The following is a 19,661-nucleotide window of genomic DNA, read 5'->3' on the forward strand; positions in this document are numbered from 1 at the left end:
GCTGGCATCTGGTGGGTGCCCCTCTGGGACAGAGCTTCCAGAGGAAGGAATAGGCAGCAATCTTTGCTCTTCAGCAGCCTCTGCTGGTGATACCTGGGTAAACAGGGTCTAGAGTGGAGCTCCAGCAAACTCCAGCAGACCTGCTTCAGAGGGGCCTGTTAGAAGGAAAGTTATCAAACAGAAAGGAATAGTATCAACATCAACAAAAAGGACATCCACTCAGAGACCCCATCTGAAGGTCAACAACATCAAAGACCAAGGGTAAATAAACCCACAAAGATGGGGAGAAACCAGTGCAGAAACGCTGAAAATTCCAAAAACCAGAATGCCTCTTCTCAACCAAAGGATCAAAACTCCTTGTCAGCAAGGGAACAAAACCAGGTTGAGAATGAATTTGAGGAATTGACAGCAGTAGCCTTCAGAAGGTGGGTAATAACAAACTCCTCCGAGCTAAAGGAGCATGTTCTAACCCAACACAAGACGCTAAGAATCTTGAAAAAAGGTTAGATGAATTGCTAACTAGAATAATCAGTGTAGAGAAGAACACAAATGGCCTGATGGAGCTGAAAAATGCAGGACAAGAACTTCGTGAAGCATACACAAGCTTCAATAGCCAAATTGATCAAGCAGAAGAAAGGCTATCAGTGATTAAAGATCAAATTAAAGAAATAAAGCAAGAAGACAAGATTACAGAAAAAAGAGTGAAAAGAAACGAACAAAGCCTCCAAGAAATATGGGACTATGTGAAAAGACCAAATCTACATTTCATTGGTGTACCTCAAAGTGACGGGGAGAATGGAACCAAGTTGGAAAACACTCTTCAGGATATCATCCAGGAGAATTTCCCCAATCTAGCAAGGCAGGCCAACATTCAAATTCAGGAAATACAGAGAACACCACAAAGATACTCCTCAAGAAGAGCAACCCCAAGACACATAATTGTCAGATTCACCAAGGTTGAAATGAAGGAAAAAATGTTAAGGGCAGCCAGAGAGAAAGGTCAGGTTACCCACAAAGGGAAGCTCATCAGACTAACAGCAGATCTCTTGGCAGAAACCCAACAAGCCAGAAGAGAGTGGGGGCCAATATTCCACATTCTTAAAGAAAAGAATTTTCAACCCAGAATTTCATATCCAGCCAAACTAAGCTTCATAAGCAAAGGAGAAATAAAATCCTTTACAGAGAAGCAAATGCTGACAGATTTTGTCACCACCAGGCCTGCCTTACAAGAGCTCATGAAGGAAGCACTAAACATGGAAAGGAACAACTGGTACCATCCACTGCAAAAACATCCCAAATTATAAAGACCATTGATGCTATGAAGAAACTGTATCACGTAATGGGCAAAATAACCAGCTAGCGTCATAATGGCAGGATCAAATTCACACACAACATTAACCTTAAATGTAAATGGGCTAAATTCCCCAATTAAAAGACAGAGACTGGCAAATTGGATAAAGACTCAAGACCCATCAGTGTGCTATATTCAGAAGACCCATCTCACATGCAAAGACATACGTAGGCTCAAAATAAAGGGATGGAGGAAGATTTACCAAGTAAATGGAAAACAAACAACAAAAAAAGCTGGGGTTGCAATCCTAGTCTCTGATAAAACGACTTTAAACCAAAAAAGATCAAAAGAGACAAAGAAGGCCATTACATAATTGTAAAGGGATCAATGCAACATGAAGAGCTAACTATCCTAAATATACATGCACCCAATACAGGAGTACCCAGGTTCATAAAGCAAGTTCTTAGAGACCTACAAAGAGACTTAGACTCCCACACCATAATAGTGAGAGTCTAAATAATAAACAGACATTTTAACACCCCACTGTCAATATTAGGCAGATCAATGAGACAGAAAATTAGCAAGGATATCCAGGAGCTGAACTCATCTCTGGACCAAGTGGACCTAATAGATATCTACAGAACTTTCCACCCCAACTCAACAGAATATATATTCTTCTCAGTACCACATCACACTTCCTTTAAAATTGACCACATAATTGTAAGTAAAACACTCCTCAGCAAATGCAAGAGAATGGAAATCATAACAAACAGTATCTCAGACTACAGTGCAATCAATCTAGAATTCAGAATTAAGAAATTCACTCAAAACCGTAAACTAATGGAAACTGAACAACCTGCTCCTGAATGACTACTGGGTAAATAACAAAATGAAGGCAAAAATAAAGATGTTCTTTGAAACCAACGAGAACAAAGATACAACGTACCACAATATCTGGGGCATATTTAAAGCAGCATGTAGAGGGAAATTTATAGCACTAGATACCCACAAGAGAAAGCAGGAAATACCTAAAATCAACACCCTAACATTGCAATTAAAAGAACTAGAGAAGCAAGAGCAAACAAATTCAAAAGCTAGCAGAAGACAAGAAATTACTAAGATCAGAGCAGAACTGAAGGAGATAGAGACACAAAAAACCTTTTAAAGAAATCAATGAATCCAGGAGCTGGTTTTTTGAAAAGATCAACAAAATATATATACTGCTAGCCAGACTAATAAGAAAAGAGAGAAGAATCAAATAGATGCAATATAACATGATAAAGGGGATATCACCACTGATTCCACAGTAATACAAACCATCATCAGAGAATACTATAAACATCTCTATGCAAATAAACTAGAAAATCTAGAAGAAATGGATAAATTCCTGGACATATATGTCAACTGTATGGACCTTGGGGGACTGAACAAAAGGGGGCAAATGCAGGAATAAAAGACAAATACAAAAGAATATGTTTGGAAGTAGGGGTCAGGGGGCACCTTGCCTCTAGTGGACAAGGGCCCTGAGCTTTACACAGCCCTCTGTATTTATTAGGCAAAAGAGATAGCGAGAAGGTGGAGTGGAAGAAGAGGTCAGCTGCTAGGTCCAGAGTAGGTTTGCAAGACTGCATTCCACAAACAATAGGCTCTAGATGTCCCAGCAGATAACCTCAAGGAGCCAGCGCCAGGGAGTGATGGCCCTCAGTAAACCTCCTAGGACAGGCACAGAAGTAAGTTTGCCCACATTCTGTATTCATGATAAACAGTTTGCTGTTTGATCAAGCAGCCTCCAGTGGAATGCTTAGTTGGTCACGATCCCTTTGGCCTTTTTGGCTCCTAACACACATAACAACCTCTCAAGACTAAACCAGGAAGAAGTTGAATCCCTGAATAGACCAAAAACAAGTTCTAAAATTGAGGCAGTAATTGACAGCCTACCAACCAAAAAAGTCCAGGACCAGACAGATTCACAGCCGAATTCTACCAGAGGTACAAAGAGGAGCTGGTACCATTCCTTTGGAAACTATTCCAGACAATAGAAAAAGAGGGAATCCTCCCTAACTCATTTTATGAGGCCAGCATCATCCTGATACCAAAACCTGGCAGAGACACAACAAAAAAAAAGGAAATTTCAGGCCAATATCCCTGATGAACATCGATGTGAAAATCCTCAATAAAATACTGGCAAACAAAATCCAGCAGCATATCAAAAAATTTATCTACCATGATCAAGTTGGCTTCATCCCTGAGATGCAAGGCTGGTTCAAAATACGGGGATCAATAAATGTAATTTGTCACATAAATAGAACCAATGACAAAAACCACATGATTATCTCAATAGATGCAGAAAGGCCTTTGTCAAAATTCAACAGCCCTTCATGCTAAAAACTCTCCATAAACTAGGTATCAATGGAACATATCTCAAAATAATAAGAGCTATTTCTGACAAACCCACAACCAATATCATACTGAATGGGCAAAAACTGGAAGCATTCCCTTTGAAAACTGGCACAAGACAAGGATGCCCTCTTTCCCCACTCCTATTTAACATAGTATTGGAAGTTCTGGCCAGGGCAATCAGGCAAGAGAAAGAAATAAAGGGTATTCAAATAGGAAGAGAGGAAGTCAAATTGTCTCTGTTTGCAGATGACGTGATTGTATATTAGAAAACCCCATTGTCTCAACCCAAAAACTTATTAAGCTGATAAGCAACTTCAGCAAAGTCTCAGGATACAAAATCAAAGTGCAAAAAATCACAAGCATTCCTATACACCAATAATAGACAAACAGAGCCAAATCATGAGTGAACTCTCATTCATGACTGCTACAAAGTGAATAAAATACCTGGGAATAAAACTTACAAGGGATGTGCAGGAACTCTTCAAGGAGAACTACAAACCACTGCTCAAGGAAGTAAGAGAGGACACAAACAAATGAAAAAACATTCCATGCTCATGGATAGTAAGAATCATGAAAATGGCCATACTGCCCAAAGTAATTTGTAGATTCAGCATTACCCTCATCAAGCTGCCATTGACTTTCTTCAAAGAATTGGAAAAAAACTACTTTAAATTTCATATGGAACCAAAAAGAGCCCGCATAGCCAAGACAATCCTAAACAAAAAGAACAAAGCTGGAGGCATCATGCTACCTGACTTAAAAGCATACTATAAGGCTACAGTAATAAAAACTGCATGGTACTGGTACCAAAACAGATATATAGACCAATGGAACAGAACAGAGGCCTCAGAAATAACACCACACACCTACATCCATCTGATCTTTGACAAACCTGACAAAAACAAGCAATGGAAAAAGGATTCCCTAATTAATAACTGGTGTTGGGAAAACTGGCTAGCCATATGCAGAAAGCTGAAACTGTATCCCTTCCTTACACCTTATACAAAAGTTAACTCAAGATGAATTAAAGACTTAAATGTAAGACCTAAAACCATAAAAACCCAGAAAAAAAACCTAGGCAATACAATTCAGGACATAGGCATAGGCAAAGACTTCATGACTAAAACACCAAAAGCAATGGCAACAAAAGTCAAAATAGACAAATGGGACCTGATTAAAGAGCCCCTGCACAGCAAAAGAAACTATCATCAGAGTGAACAGGTAACTTGCAGAATGGGAGAAAATTTTTGCAATCTGTCCTTCTGGCCAAGGGCTAATATCCAGAATCTACAAAGAACTTAAACAAATTTACAGGAAAAAAATAAACCACCCCATCAAAATGTGGGCAAAGGATATGAGCAGACACTTCTCAAAAGAAGACATTTATGCAGCCAAGAAACACATGAAAAAAACCTCATCATCATTGGTCGTTAGAGAAATGCAAAGCAAAACCACAGTGACATATCATCTCATGCTAGTTAGAATGGTGATCACTAAAAGGTCAGGAAACAACAGATGCTGGAGACGATGTGGAAAATAGGAACGCCTTTCCTCTGCTGGTGGGAGTGTAAATTAGTTCAACCATTGTGGAAGACAGTTTGGTGATTCCTCAAGGATCTAGAACCAGAAATACCATTTGACCCAGCAATCCCATTACTGGGTATATACCCAAAGGAATATAAATCATTCTGCTATAAAGACACATGCACTGTTCACAATAGCAAAGACTTGGAACCAACCCAAATGCCCATCAATGACAGACTGGATAAAGAAAATGTGACACTTATACACCATGAAATACTATGCAGCCATTATGTCCTTTGCAGAGACATGGATAAAGCTGGAAATTATCATTCCCAGCAAACTGACACAGGAACAGAAAACCAAACACCACATGTTCTCACTTGTAAGTGGGAGTTGAACAATGAGAACACATGGCCACAGGGAGGGGAACATCACACACCAGGGCCTGTTGAGGGGTGCGGGACTAGGGAAGGGATAGTATTAGGAGAAATACCTAATGTAGACGACTGGTTGATGGGTGTAGCAAACCACCATGGTATGTGTTTACCTATGTAACAAACCTGCACGTTCTGCACATGTATCCCAGAACTTAAAGTATTAAAAAAACAAACAAAAAAAAACACATGTTGCCCTGATGAAGGTCATTAGTGGTCATAAATAAGTAAAATGTGTTTTACGTTTTTAAATATTTGTTAACATAATATCCTTTACAATTTAAAACAAATCAGGTTCCACTAAAATCATTGAATATTAATAACTGTGTATCAATACAGCATTTCATACATCAGTAAGTATATTATTAATTTTTAAATTTCTTAGTTTAAACACAATTTCTTAAATTAGTACTTTAAATAGAAGCCAACCTTTCTTTCCTTCCGTGGCCTTCATTTAGTGAAACATTAGCTATTATATAGACATATACTTGGTAAAATTCCATACTTGTTTTCTAATATACTACATATTCAGATTAATATATTATTTACTTTATGTTCTTAGATTCCTGTTAGCCTTTATTTTTGATTTTGTCCTATTTTCCTTTTAGATTCTAAACTTGGTCATGGCACCATCAAACGATTCTGTAGCATTTTACAGTTTTTGATAATTTGCACAGGCACTATTTTTTTTGTTTTTACCCTCAGACAAGTCTTTCACATAGTGGAAAAGGTATCATTATGCCCACTTTATACTGAGATTCTAACAGAGGATAAGTACCTTGTCCAGGGTCTTTCCCCGACTTGGACCTGGGACCAGGACCTGGGATCAGGACATTTAGGCTCCTAGCATATTCTGACTTGAGGCCTCTCTAACATGCCTTCACTTTCCTTTTGTGTCTCAAGGGTATGTCTGGCTCCCCATGTGAATGGGCAGGGAGACCTGTGATGCTTTGTTTGAACTTTTGTCCTAGGTGAAGGTTAGATGCCTAGAGTCCCCTGCACTCATGCATCACGGTCTGCACATTCCTTTCATCTAAATGATAGGAATTTCATCTAAAAGAAAGAAATTTTGCCATGCTGTTCCACAGATGGTGCAGTGAGGCAGAGAATAAATCACTGCAATCGTTTAATGTTCAATCAAGTTAGGGCACTCTGCTGATGCAGAATGGAAGATGGAGATCTGTTTGCAGCAAAACTTCAAAAGACTTGTGAGTACAAAGTTGGCAGGGAGTGGAGGAAGGAATACCCTAAGAAAGTTGTTTAGGGAGACAAAGGGTCAGAAATTTTGATATTGGTAAAGCTAGTCCAAAGGCCAGTTTTGAGAGTTGGCCAGTTTTGAGAGTTGGCCAGTTTTGAGAGTTGATTCTATTATCATCTTCTCTTGCAATTCTATTGCACTTACAATAGGTGCCTTGGAAGTGGTTGGGGTTTGGATTCCCATAGCTTTGCCAAGAATTTCTCCAACATGAATTAGCTGCTATTTTCCAAGACTATCTGGCCTGTAAAAGAGATTTGAGAACTAGGGGATGCAAGAGAGGGAAATTATTCCTAAGAAGCTGAGCATATGATAAATATTCCTTGTTCAAAGACTGTTATCAATGCCTAATAATTTGTGATGACTGGCCCCTGTAAAATCACAGCTCTGTCGACTTGCTTTCTCATTTGATGGCAAACAAAAGGGGGTGCTTTGGGATGACAGCAAGAGCCTGGGCAGTTTTTCTAAATGGTCTTCTGATTGTTCAGGGATTTTCTCTGTGTTTTATATTAAGCAACATGAGCACGGTATATATGTGTTTTGCTGATAAGAAGAGAAGAATGAATTGGCAGACACTTTTTCCCAGACAAGACAGGAAAGCACTATTTGAACAAAGTGGAAATTGGACTGCCTTACTGGATGATCACAGCACTGATGTTCAAAGCTTTCAGATCATGTAATAGTCTTAGGTTGAGGTACACAGCACTGAAAGGAGGAAGAAAGCAAGGCTGATTTGAGGGCATGTAGAAAAATGAAAAGCCTTTATCTGAGAAAGCAAACTGGCTGGTTGTAGGTTATCTGGTCACCTTTAAAGGGAAGGAGCACTGAATTAATTATAGGCGCTGAATAGGTACCTTGTTAATAGGTACCCTCACATAGCACTTCCTTATTTTCTGAGCTATGATTCACAGCTGCAAGCACACAACCGGAAATAACAAATCCACTGGGGGGCAACCAGCTGTTTCTTAACACCTATGGGTGCAAATGGGGATCTTGACTCCTCTCCACCCTGGAAAACACACAAAGCCAGGGAAACTTGACGTCTACTAAATGGAGTGTGACTGAGCCAATTGGTGGGTTTCATACCACCGTACAAAATCAAAGATGCTCAGTTTTGCAAATTACCTCATCACAGAAGATACTGAACTACAGTTACTCACCTTGTTGCCAATAAGCCTCTGAATAAATCTTCACCATAAAGTTATTTACACTAATAAAATAATACCCGGCAGAAAAGCTATCTCCTGAGTCAGGTTCTTTATATTGGGAATATAAAAAAAGGCTGTTAAGGCCTTGTAACAGTTCTCAAATTAATGGCTGACACAGGAACACAAGTACATATTTCAGGACAAATGCATTATATAAACCCAAATCATTAAGAGTTTAAGATTCTTCCTTTTTTTTTTTTTTTGAGATGGAGTTTCACTCTTCTTGCCCAGGCTAGAGTGCAATGGTGTGACCCCGGCTCACTGCAATCTCCACCTCCCAGGTTCAAGTGATTCTCCTGCCTCAGCCTCCCAAGTAGCTGGGATTACAGGCATGTGCCACCATGCCTGGCTAATTTTCGTATTTTTAGTAGAGATGGGGTTTCGCCATGTTGACCAGGCTGGTCTCGAACCCCTGACCTCAGGTGATCCACCTGCCTCGGTCTCCCAAAATGCTGGGATTACAGGCATGAGCCACTGCACCTGGGCTCTTCCTAACTTCTAAAGCAGGCTGTATTCAGCACACACAGTTTCTTAAGGAAAAAAAAAAAAAGCTTCTCTTTTGACCTCTTCATGCTTATAGCCTTTATAAAAAATGTACACAGAGTCAATATTTTTAAGGGATGCTAGTGAATTATTCTGAAATCTAAGTGACTACAAGCAAAAATATCTTGAGAAGGGATAACATATTATTTTCTCCCTGAGTAATTACTCAACCTGCAGGCAATAATCACAGCAGTGGCTGGCACTGTAACAGAAGGATGGATATCAAGTCCCAAGACATAGTACTCAGTTAAAAAGACATAAATGACAAACAGCTCAACACTGTTATACTAAGAAGTTAACCTTGAAGGTGACAAGAAGCTGGGTTATAGTGGGGTTTATAACATGCTCATGAATTTTGAAAATGCAATCATGGCATCTGTGCATACTTACTTCAAATAGACACTTTCTGTGAGACTCTAGGGTTACTATGAGGTGTACTCAGTTGCAGTTTTAACTTTACAGAACTAAATAGTTACATGATTTTGACAGCACGTTAGAGGATTAATGACTACATGTTCAGGCTACCCATTGCAGAAAACATAATGGAAAGCCTGGCTGGGCACTGAATTTCAGAGAATGGCATTAGCATTGGGTATCATTCATGACACAGATGGGCCTTGTCTGCTTGGGGAGTACCTTGCCCCATGTGGCAAGTTTGTCGCTTTGGGAGGAAGGCCTGATGTGAAGCTAGATTGAGAAGGGAGAGGGTATGCACAGTTTGTAATACTTAAACAAGGAGTTCACTAACTTGTAAGTGAGTCATCAAGGAAGAAATGTAATCAGAACTGAGAAAGCCAGACCAGGCTCTCATTTAATTCCACCCACAGCTGTCTTGTACTTTATAGTCTTCAGATGCCTTCCTTCACCCAGTATCCCCAGGTGGTAAGAAGCACAGGTGTTATCATTGCCATTGTCAAGATGAGTGAATTAACTTTTTTATAAGCAGTCTATAAACATTTACTGTTCCAGATCATATCTTTATTCTTTTTGCATTTACCTAGCATTTCAACCACCAATTTGTTTTTATTCCTTACACAATTTCAGTAAGATAAGATTTCGGGGGCAGGATAAAGTGTAACAACAAATAATGAATATGATGTAATTTCAGGTTTGCCTGGGAACTCAAAATTGTAGGTTATTATGGGGATTAAGTGAGGAAACCTGAGGCCCTGGAAGTTTTAAGTGGCTGGTCCTCAGTTGCCCCTCCATATGGCAAAGCTGGAACCGGAATCCACATCTTTTCTAGTCCTGCAATTTTTCTGCTCTATTGCCCTCTCTTGGTAGGAAGACACCACAGATCATGAGGCCTCACTCAAAGGCGGAGAAAGGACAAGAGGCAGAGAGACTCCACAAGTTCTAGCTATGTGGTTTCCAAAAAAAAAATAGAAAAGATATTTTCTTGACTTTTGTTATGGTTGGGTATAATCATGACCCAAAAAATTCCCTCCCTATTGCTAGAGAATGAAACTCCTTGCACAAAATTTATTTTCTGTTTCTTTGGTCTCAATTTGAAAATTTAGGTAATCTTTTTTTCAATAACAAATGTTTCAAACATGTAAAAACAAAGTACTATTCTTTTACCTCAAATCTGAAGGTCAACGGTGTATTACTCTAACCTCATGTTTCATGTATAAATGCAGATGCTCCTTGACTTATGATGGGGCTATATCCTGATAAACCCACTGGAGGTTAAAATATCTTAAGTTGAAAATGCACTAATAACCCCCATAAACCCACTGAAAGGTAAAAAAAAATCTAAATCTAACCATCGTTGAGGATAATCTTTACCTATTTATTGATACATCTCCTAACTCTTAAACTGTGATAAAATGCAAATGTTTAATACAAAATTCTACCTTAAAATAAGAAAAAGTCATTTTTTTTTCATTTTGTTCAGATATGTAAATGATTCTGGATGCTATAAATGTGCCAGAATCAGAGATGGGTCTAGGCTTGTGCCATTCAATAAGGTAGTCATGGCCTTGCATGGTGATGTAAATTTCAATTAGTTAAAACTAAATGAAATTAAACATTTAGTTTCTATTTGTGCCACACACATTTCAAGTGCCTAATAGCCACATGTTGCTAGTGACTACCATATGGAACAATGCAAATACAGGTTATTCCTATCACTGCTTAAAGTTCTGTTAGATAGTGCAGGTGCTTATGTCAAGAATCCTGACAAAATTATGAGAGGAAGAACAGAGAAAATTAACATCTATCTTTATCTCTCTGATGCTTCCTATGTTTTTGGCTGTTGACTAAATGGATACAGCCAGGGCACCAAATCATGAAAAACAGTGAGTATTCATTTAATAGGTCACTATATTTTTAGGGAATATCCTGTTCCTTCATTATACACTATCAAGAGAAGAGAACTGAAATAATAGTTTCTTCTAATTGTCTACACAATATGTCTTTCTGGAATCCTCCATTTAACATAAATCGTGACCCAAAGTATCCTTTATATCCTATGATGGGGTTCAGGACACTGTACTCCCAAATGTTTTAAGCTGAAGGAATTTGAGAAAACAAGAAGAGCACAAAGATCACTCTGACCTTCCCCTCACCCTCCATCCTGAAGGAGGTCATAAAACCTAGGATTTTCTGACCTTCCCATGTAGCAAGTCATAAGACCCTCATGTGAGAGGTGCCCCTGTTATACCCAGAATAAAGAAGAATTCCCCCCGCCTTTTTGTTTGAGATGTGGTCTCACTCTGTCACAGAGGCTAGAGTACAGCTGCGTGATCATGACTTGCTGCAACCTTGAATTCCTGAGCTCAAGCAATTCTTCTACCTCAGCCTCCCAAGTAGCTCAGACCACAGGCACATCCTCCACACTTGGCTACTTAAAAATAACTCCTTTATTTATTTATTTTTTGTAGAGATGGGGGTCTCGCTATGTTGGCCTAGTTAATCTTGAACTCGTAGCCTCAAGGGATCATCCCACCTTGGCCTCTCAAAGTGCTGAGATTACAGGCATGAGCCACCACCGCTCCTGGCCTAAGAATCCTTATCTCCAAAGACAAAGGTAGAACAAAGAAGAATCTGAACAAACAGGCCTTGCTAATTTTCCCCAGTTTATTACCATTAGATCATACTCTGCCCTATCATATTTCTCCACAACTATCCACACTTTATCAAACTTACTGTAAAAAATTATCAGGTTGAACTGCTTTTTTGGGTCTTTATTTCCTTACCAAGGCCTCTGTGTCATGTAAAACATATTCTATAAATGAGTACGCTTTTCCTTTGTTATTCTGTCTTTCGTTATAGTGGCCTCAGCCATGAACCTAGGAAGGGTAGAAGAAAAGGCATTTTTCCTACACTATATTCCAAGAAGCATTGAATGATTATAAAGAAAGAGGAAAAATACTTCAACAGCGTACCTATAAACTTTTGAGAGAAAGAAATAATAAAGATAGTCACATTTTACTGCACAGTGAAAACTGCTCAAAACCCTACAGGAGAACTAATATGACCTGTGAAAAAAGCAATGCTATTAGCTTCATTAGGAGCTTTCCAGTTTCCCAGATTTAAATTCCTTAAGGTTGAGCACTGAAATATTTGTGGAGAATCACACAAGCTTGTTATGTGACCAGGTCTCATTATCCCCTTAAGGGTGCTCATCTTTCACAGAAACTCATTTCACATCTCATCAGTTGCAACCATGAGCTGGGGAAACTGGTTTCTCATTTCTCAGAGGTAAGAATACAGACACAGAACTCAGAATAAAGGACTAGAATTTTTTCCCTAATGAGACTAGGCTCAAGCAACCCCCACTTCTGGAAATGGAATAAGCCTTTTGCTGTTTCCCACAGGGCACCTGGCAGTGATAATTGTGACACATCTCAAAGGTATTTCAGGAGTCTCAGGGGCATATGACAGGAGTGTTTGTTCCAGGTAAGCAGTTACCAGCTGGTGATGGATGTTTAGTTTTCCTTTTGTCCAGCACTTGGCAGAGCGATTTTATAGAGCTCTGCAGAGTTCTAGAAGTAAAAATACCAGGACACATGTCTTAAAGAGATGCTTTAGATACAGTTTCAAAGGATGCCAACGTTTCAAACCCACTCATGCTACTGAGCAAAGAGATCAAGAGTTTTCCCGTCTACACATTAACTGAGAACAGAAATTTGCAAGTAATGGTCATTGTGTGGAGAGACAAGAAAGGAACTAAGAGGAGGAGGGTAGCCAGGCCTTCAGTGTTCTTCAGAACTAACTGGCTAGGAGGCAAGGGTCTTTGGGGGTCTATGGTTCACTCTGCTGTTCCCGCAATAAGTAATTTTTAAAATCAAGCTAAAACCTCTATCTGAGCAAAGTCAAGATAAAAATAAAGCACTCCACAAATACATCAAAGTCCTGACCTCAAATGTTCTTCCTCACAGTTACTACTAGGTAGAGACCTTGTCACTTCCTAGATTATTTTGACTACAACCTGATTACTGCATTCTGCATTTATCCTCGGGGTATGACTAAAGGTTATAAAATTCAGGTTCTTAGAAGTGAAGGACAACATCCAATCTAGAGTTCATCAGTTCATACAAAAATAAAACACAATGAACATAGATGACAGCATTCTCTAGATATGAGAACATTTTTTTTCCTTTGAAAACAGTGGGGTGGAGTAAGCAATTCTTATGACTAAGAAAATATGTTCCATGTAGGTCTAAAATAATGTTTCCCTGTCTGAAGTAAGTATGGTCATGGTGGCACAATTTCCTACATTTTCTGAGTTGAAAATATCAATTATTACATACTAATTTTTGTTTAATCCAGAAGTTACTGCCTAACTTATGACTTTTGTATTGTTTTCAGAACAAAAGTCAAAACCAAAACAACAACGATACCAGAGAAACCTCCAAAAAACAGTTTTACAAAGCTGGAGGTTTTGTTTAGAGAGAACTACCCATTCCTTTGTTGTGGTGGACACTTTTTAAAAATTATTATTATACTTTAAGTTGTGGGATATATGTGCAGAACGTGCAGGCTTGTTACATAGGTATACACGTGCCATGGTGGTTTGCTGCACCCTTCAACCTGTCACCTACATTAGATATTTCTCCCCCAACCCCCAACTCACCAACAGCCCCCGGTGTGTGATGTTCCCTTCCCTGTGTCCCTATGTTCAACTGTCACTTATGAGTGAGAATATGTGGTGTTTGGTTCTCTGTTCCCGCGTTAGTTTGCTGAGAATGATGGTTTCCAACTTCATCTGTATCTCTGCAAAGGACATGAACTCATCCTTTTTTATGGCTGCGAAGTATTCCGTGGTGTATAAGTGCCACATTTTCTTTATCCAGTATCAATGATGGACATTTGGGTTGGTTCCAACTCTTTGCTATTGTGAATAGTGTGAATACTGCTACAATAAACATATGTGTGCATGTGCCTTTATAGCAGAATGATTTATAATCCTTTGGGTATATACCCAGTAATGGGATTGCTGTGGACACTGATGGAGAGCAAGTCAAACAATAATTCCTAACAATAATGTTTGCTTCATATTTTAGCTTATATTTTAAAACATATTTCTGCATGATGTTTAACATCTTGCAAAATATATTTCATATGCATTATTTTATTTGGCCCTAAGAGCAACTCTGGAAGGGCTTGTCTGATATATTAATTTCTCAGTCCCATTTCACATATGTGAAAACTGAGTCTAAACTTTAGTGAGTTGCATGTGTTCCCACAATAATAAAGTAATTAGAGCTGCCACATCTGTCATAGAACAGCTCTAACTCCTCTTCAGTCTACTCTCTCTCTCCATATATATATATATATATATATTTATAAATTTTTTTTTGAGGTGGAGTTTCTCTCTTTCACCCAGACTGGAGTGCAATGGCACAACCTCAGCACACTGCAACCTCCGCCTCCTGGGTTCAAGTGATTCTCCTGCCTCAGCCTCCTGAGCAGCTGGGATTACAGGTGTCTGCCACCGCGCCTGGCTAATTTTTGTATTTTTAGTAGAGAACGGGGTTTCGCCATGTTGGCCAGTCTGGTCTTGAACTCCTGACCTCAGGTGATCCGCCCACTTCAGCCTCCCAAAGTGCTAGGATTACAGGCGTGAGCCACCGCACCTGGCCTATATTTTATGCTCTACAGTGCTATATATTACTAGTGATAAGAAGAAACATAGACCCTGGAACTAGTGGATTGGAGCTGGAGTCCTGGCTCTGTGATTTACTGACCAGGCCATGCTGGCCAACTTACTGATCTTCCTAGGGCTCAGTTTACTCACCTATAAAAAAAGAATAAAAATAGTAACATTTTTACAATATTGTTGATGGGGTGCTCAATGAGCTAATGATTACTTACAATAGTGTTTGTCAAGCAATAAATGCCATTATTACTATTATTAAGGTTATTGCGCTCTTTAGGTTTTTGTTCCTCCTATATTCTCATATTTACTTTTATTTTTGCATAATCCAAGAGCTGATTCCCTGAGTAGCACTTAATAATAGTTAGAATAAACAGAGCATTTCCAGTTGAAACATACTTCATATTTAAAAAATAAAAAGATCTTTGACGATTTATATTTTGCTATCTTTATTGTGCCAAATTTATTAACTGACATAATTGAATTAAGGGTTTGCTTATTAGATAGTGCAGTCATATCCTGTAAATGAATAACATCATATTTCTTTTTCTTTTCTGTCTTTCTGCAAGGAGGTCAAGTAAGTTCTAAAGTTACTATATCACATATTTGATTATATATTCTAACGAGGTTGTTGTTGATCTACATAGTGTATTGTTCAAATTAGAATAAACAGTGACTTCGTCAGGATGGGATTAACCTGTCATCAGGACACTTGGCTTGGCAAACCTAGTGTGGGTAGAATTTCTGCTCCTAATCAAACCCTGGCTGGGTGCCCTTGTGCAGTGAGCAACCTGAACAACTGTATGCAATGCCCCTGTCTTCCTGAATCCTGTAGATTAAGCGTTGCAAAAAGAAATCTGAGAATGACATACCTCATGATACTTTTTCACGGTTTTCCCTGAATTGCATGTGCAGGACCTCCAGTTGACAGTTCCACAGCCACAATTTCCTCCACAGCGCTGCACGAGGAGGCAACGTGGAAAGAAGACCACATTGGCCAGCTTCAGCTCTTCTCTTATATTGACCGAGTAATTCCTGGGAGTGCAACTGTAACGCTTGGCATCATCGTTGAGCCTATCCAGGTCAACTGGAAGCAAATACACACATTGTGTAAGCAAACACAACTGTAAGCACAATTGCTCAGCGTGTGTTTTTGGGAATAGAGTGGGAAGATTCTGTGAGGAAAACCTTAACCCTGGGATTAAATCCATCCTCAGGCTCTCAATTACTGGGAACCTAAAGTAAAAGACCTAATTTCTCTCTAGATCCCATCTACCCTTCGAAAATAACAACAACAAAACAAAACAAAAACCTTGGCTAAAATTCATGTCTTGGTTCAAATTTCCTTGCATCTTTTTTATGCAAAAAAAGTTCAGAGGAAAGAAAATGAAACATTTGGCAAATTAAAATAATTGCCTTTGTCTTCAAAAAGACAAAATAAATTGCTTCTTCATTCTAAATAAATCCTGACTCTAAGCCATCACTTAAATATAATTTGAATTATATCTAGGACACATTACGGATAACCACTGTATTATATTTACCTGGCAGTGAAATTTCACACGTAAATGTAATAAAGAAAAGGGTTTTAGTTTTATTTTTAACTTCAAAGTTAATCAACATGTTAGAGAAAACGATTTTTTTTTTTCGTGAATATGGTGCATATTTGTGCATTGGGTCCTAGATGGCAGTATAGCATAGTGGTTAAGTGCTTGGGAGCTGCAGTGAAGTTACAACTGCCTTCAATCACATCATGGCTATGTTTCCTTTTAGCTGGAAAGTTATTTAATGGCTCTGAACTTCTGCTTCCTCATCTATAACATGTAATCATTTGAAGAATTGAATGTAACGTGCCTGGCACTCAATGCCAGCTATTCTTATTAATCTTGATTCATTTGAATCTCCCCCTCTCACATTCTTTTCCTTTAAAGTCAAATGGACAAAATTTAAAAATATATTATGTCTTTCTCCCTCTTCATTTTTTTTTTTTTTTGGACATTACTCTATATAAATGATTATCAAGGGATATGGTTAGTGGGACTTCTGTGAACTAAAAGCACCTCAATATTTTTAAATCGAAGTCATAAATATTTACTTGAATTCAATTTGTATTATTGTGTCACGTAAATTAGATTTGATTTCGTGTTCTCAAAGTCCATCCAATTATCCATCCATTTAGCAGCCAAATCCTCTTATTGGTGCATACATACATGAGTATCTTCCCATAAGAACACAGTTAGAAGCAAGTCCTTTTGTCTGCACAGGACCCACCACCATTTCCCAATGCACGCCCTTGTGTGCACCAGGCCACCACAGGAGGAATCCTATGAATGTTAGGCAGATATCACCATGTTCATTCTAAACTCTAGCCCTGGGAAATGTCTTAGGCTTAAACCAAAACAGCTTAAGGAGAAGGAAGAAAAAAAAGCCTTTGGGAGTAGAGGTCAAAAGTCAAGGACAGTGTCAGTAGAATGCATCTAAGGAAAACTGCAGGAATAAGTGTGGACCATGAGTCCACTAACCACATCCCTATTTGTCTTTTTGTATCTACAACGGTGCTTTGATTCTCAAGGGCAGGGATTTATCCCCAATTGTTATATGCTGAGCCCAGGATACTGTGGGAACTAAATAAATGCCAAATAATCATTGTGCATAATTTATTGCTGTTTTTTCCCTTTGTAAAGACATGTCATAACTTTAGCTATAATCAATCCAGATTTAAATTGAATGAACTCTGTCTTGGGAAAGGAACCATTTTATTGCTGCTAAAGCCCTGAAAATAACTGCAAGCAAAGCAGAAAGGATTATATAAATGGATTAAGAAGTGCAGCAATCATCCATTACAAGTGTCACCTTGCTGATGCTGGCCTGTGCATTCCTGGGCTTGTGGACAGAGCTGATGCAGAGGGCCAAATCTGCTGCTTGTGATAATGGGAATATATTTGTCTAATACAGAGGACTAAAGAGGTACAATTAGCAGGAAGGGATCGTGATGTGTGAGAAGGCAGAGAGGGACAGGATGCAAGCAGCAGCACTGAGTCTCTGCTTTAATTCAGGCTTCTGCTAGGCACCTTACAGATATGACTACATTTGGTTGTTCCCCACCCATTCGAAGTGAGTATTATTTACTAAGAGTTACCAGTAAATGGTAAAACTGGAATCGAAGCCTTCTCCCTTTTGCTCCATAGTCTCTGTCACTTTAAGCGGAACAGAGGGATGGTCAGTAAGCCATAAGTTGAAGGAAGAAGACCAATGTTATGAGGGCTGTATTGGACTTTCCTGTCTGATGTTGAACCGGGGTTGGGTGGTGAATGGCCACATCCTTATCTTCAGAAGACACCCAAGTCAAAATATAGCATGCCTTCCCTATGGGAATTCCAATAAACTCCAAAGTGCCTTCCACAAACCAGGAGAAGGCATGTAAGCCTGATTCTATTTGAAACCATACTTCTCACATTGTATAACTCTTTGACTAGCATTGGTTACTTCCATTTCTTACTCACCATGAGGAGATTCACAATTCTGTCAGTTTTATGCATCAATTCGCTAATGTCACTAAGAACTGAGACCCAGTGTGACTGCTGTAGAATCCACCTGCCCTACATATCAGGCAATTGAAACCACCGAGGCACTCAATTTAGAACTAGAACTGAAAGGTTTTTCTGACTGGATGCAAATAACTTCAAAGTGTGATCGCAGACTTTCTGCAGGGGACATTGAGTTGCCAGTCAAAAAAGACTGATAAGCCAGTGCAGCAGAGCAGGGAGCCAGACAGAGGCTGAGCAGCAATTAAGGTTTCTGGTGCTTAGGTTAGAAGGAGAATTCTGAAGTGAGACTTCTGGGAGGGAGACAGGCCAAGCGGGGTCAACCCAGAGTAGGGGCTGTCTTTTCCATTCCTGCATCAGTCTCCATAGCTGAACATTTCAGAGCAGCAATGATGTTCCAAATTCAATTCAAGGGTCCACTAATTTCATCTAACTTCCTTTATTTCATCCCAGTCTATGTCATGGAATAATCTCTCTTTTTCTGTCATTTTGAATTTGAGTCTTGCTCTATCAAGGCTCTTTAACATCAGTTAAGTTTTTTGGGCCTCATACAGACAGTTTTCTGGAAAGGCTGAGAAGGTTCCCCTGTCCTCAAAGACTTCCTCTGGACATGCTGGTCAAGTGTGGGGTGCTGCACAGTGCACAGGGGAGAACTTTTCCTTCTGCAGCCCCTGCCTCTAGGGGCAGTCTAATCACAGCGGTGCTTTGGGATGTAATAAGAATTCTGGAACCTGAGCTCTAGCATGGGGATGTGAATGCACACCCTTTTATAGTTTCTAATATTAGGTGTGAGAGGAAGGAGAGTCAACCTGTTCTTTTGGATCCTGGCCATCTAGACTACTAAGTGCTGTGTTCATGAGTGCATGAAATATTCATAAATGCTATGAATTACGTACAATCATTACTCTTACTTTTGCAGTTGAGGAAACTGAGCCTTTGAAAAGTTAAGAAAAAAAAAAATGTATCCACAGCCATACAACGAGTCAGTGGTAGAGCCAGAGTTTGAATCCAGGCCTCTTCATGCCTTTTGTACATATGAGCCCAGTGTGAAGATTTGAAGGAGGGTTCAGAGAGCAGCTTCCACAAGCCATGCTGGAGTCTTCCCACCAGAGGACCACTTGCTGTGCAAATGACCTGGCTTCCTAGGTGCATCCATAGGCACAAACCTGTCATTTTCACAAGGTCATCAATACACATACCCAAGCATGAGCTCCTGTGTATGCTCATCCATCTATTCAGTTCTGACTAATAAGCCAGGCAGCTACTCAGAGTCTACTTTTGCCTTTAGTATTGTGATACGTTTCGTTCTTTTATCTGGACTGAGTGGACTTTGGCCAAAGCACACTCTTCATTTTGTC

At 39.3% G+C, this 19,661-nt stretch overlaps 1 protein-coding gene across 5 annotated transcripts in view; it reads right to left on the bottom strand.

The window, feature by feature from the left end:
* The window catches only part of PDGFD (platelet derived growth factor D), a 247,808-nt gene that overhangs the window by 4,180 nt on the left and 223,967 nt on the right, over positions 1–19,661 (bottom strand). For all 5 annotated transcript variants that reach the window (XM_074015137.1, XM_005579479.4, XM_005579478.4 and 2 more), the window contains one exon: positions 15,631–15,845. In XM_074015137.1, the coding sequence (XP_073871238.1) occupies positions 15,631–15,845 (215 nt within the window). The remainder of the gene's footprint in view (positions 1–15,630; positions 15,846–19,661) is intronic.

This window comes from Macaca fascicularis, chromosome 14 (assembly GCF_037993035.2).
Source record: "Macaca fascicularis isolate 582-1 chromosome 14, T2T-MFA8v1.1".
NCBI classification, from domain to species: domain Eukaryota; kingdom Metazoa; phylum Chordata; class Mammalia; order Primates; family Cercopithecidae; genus Macaca; species Macaca fascicularis.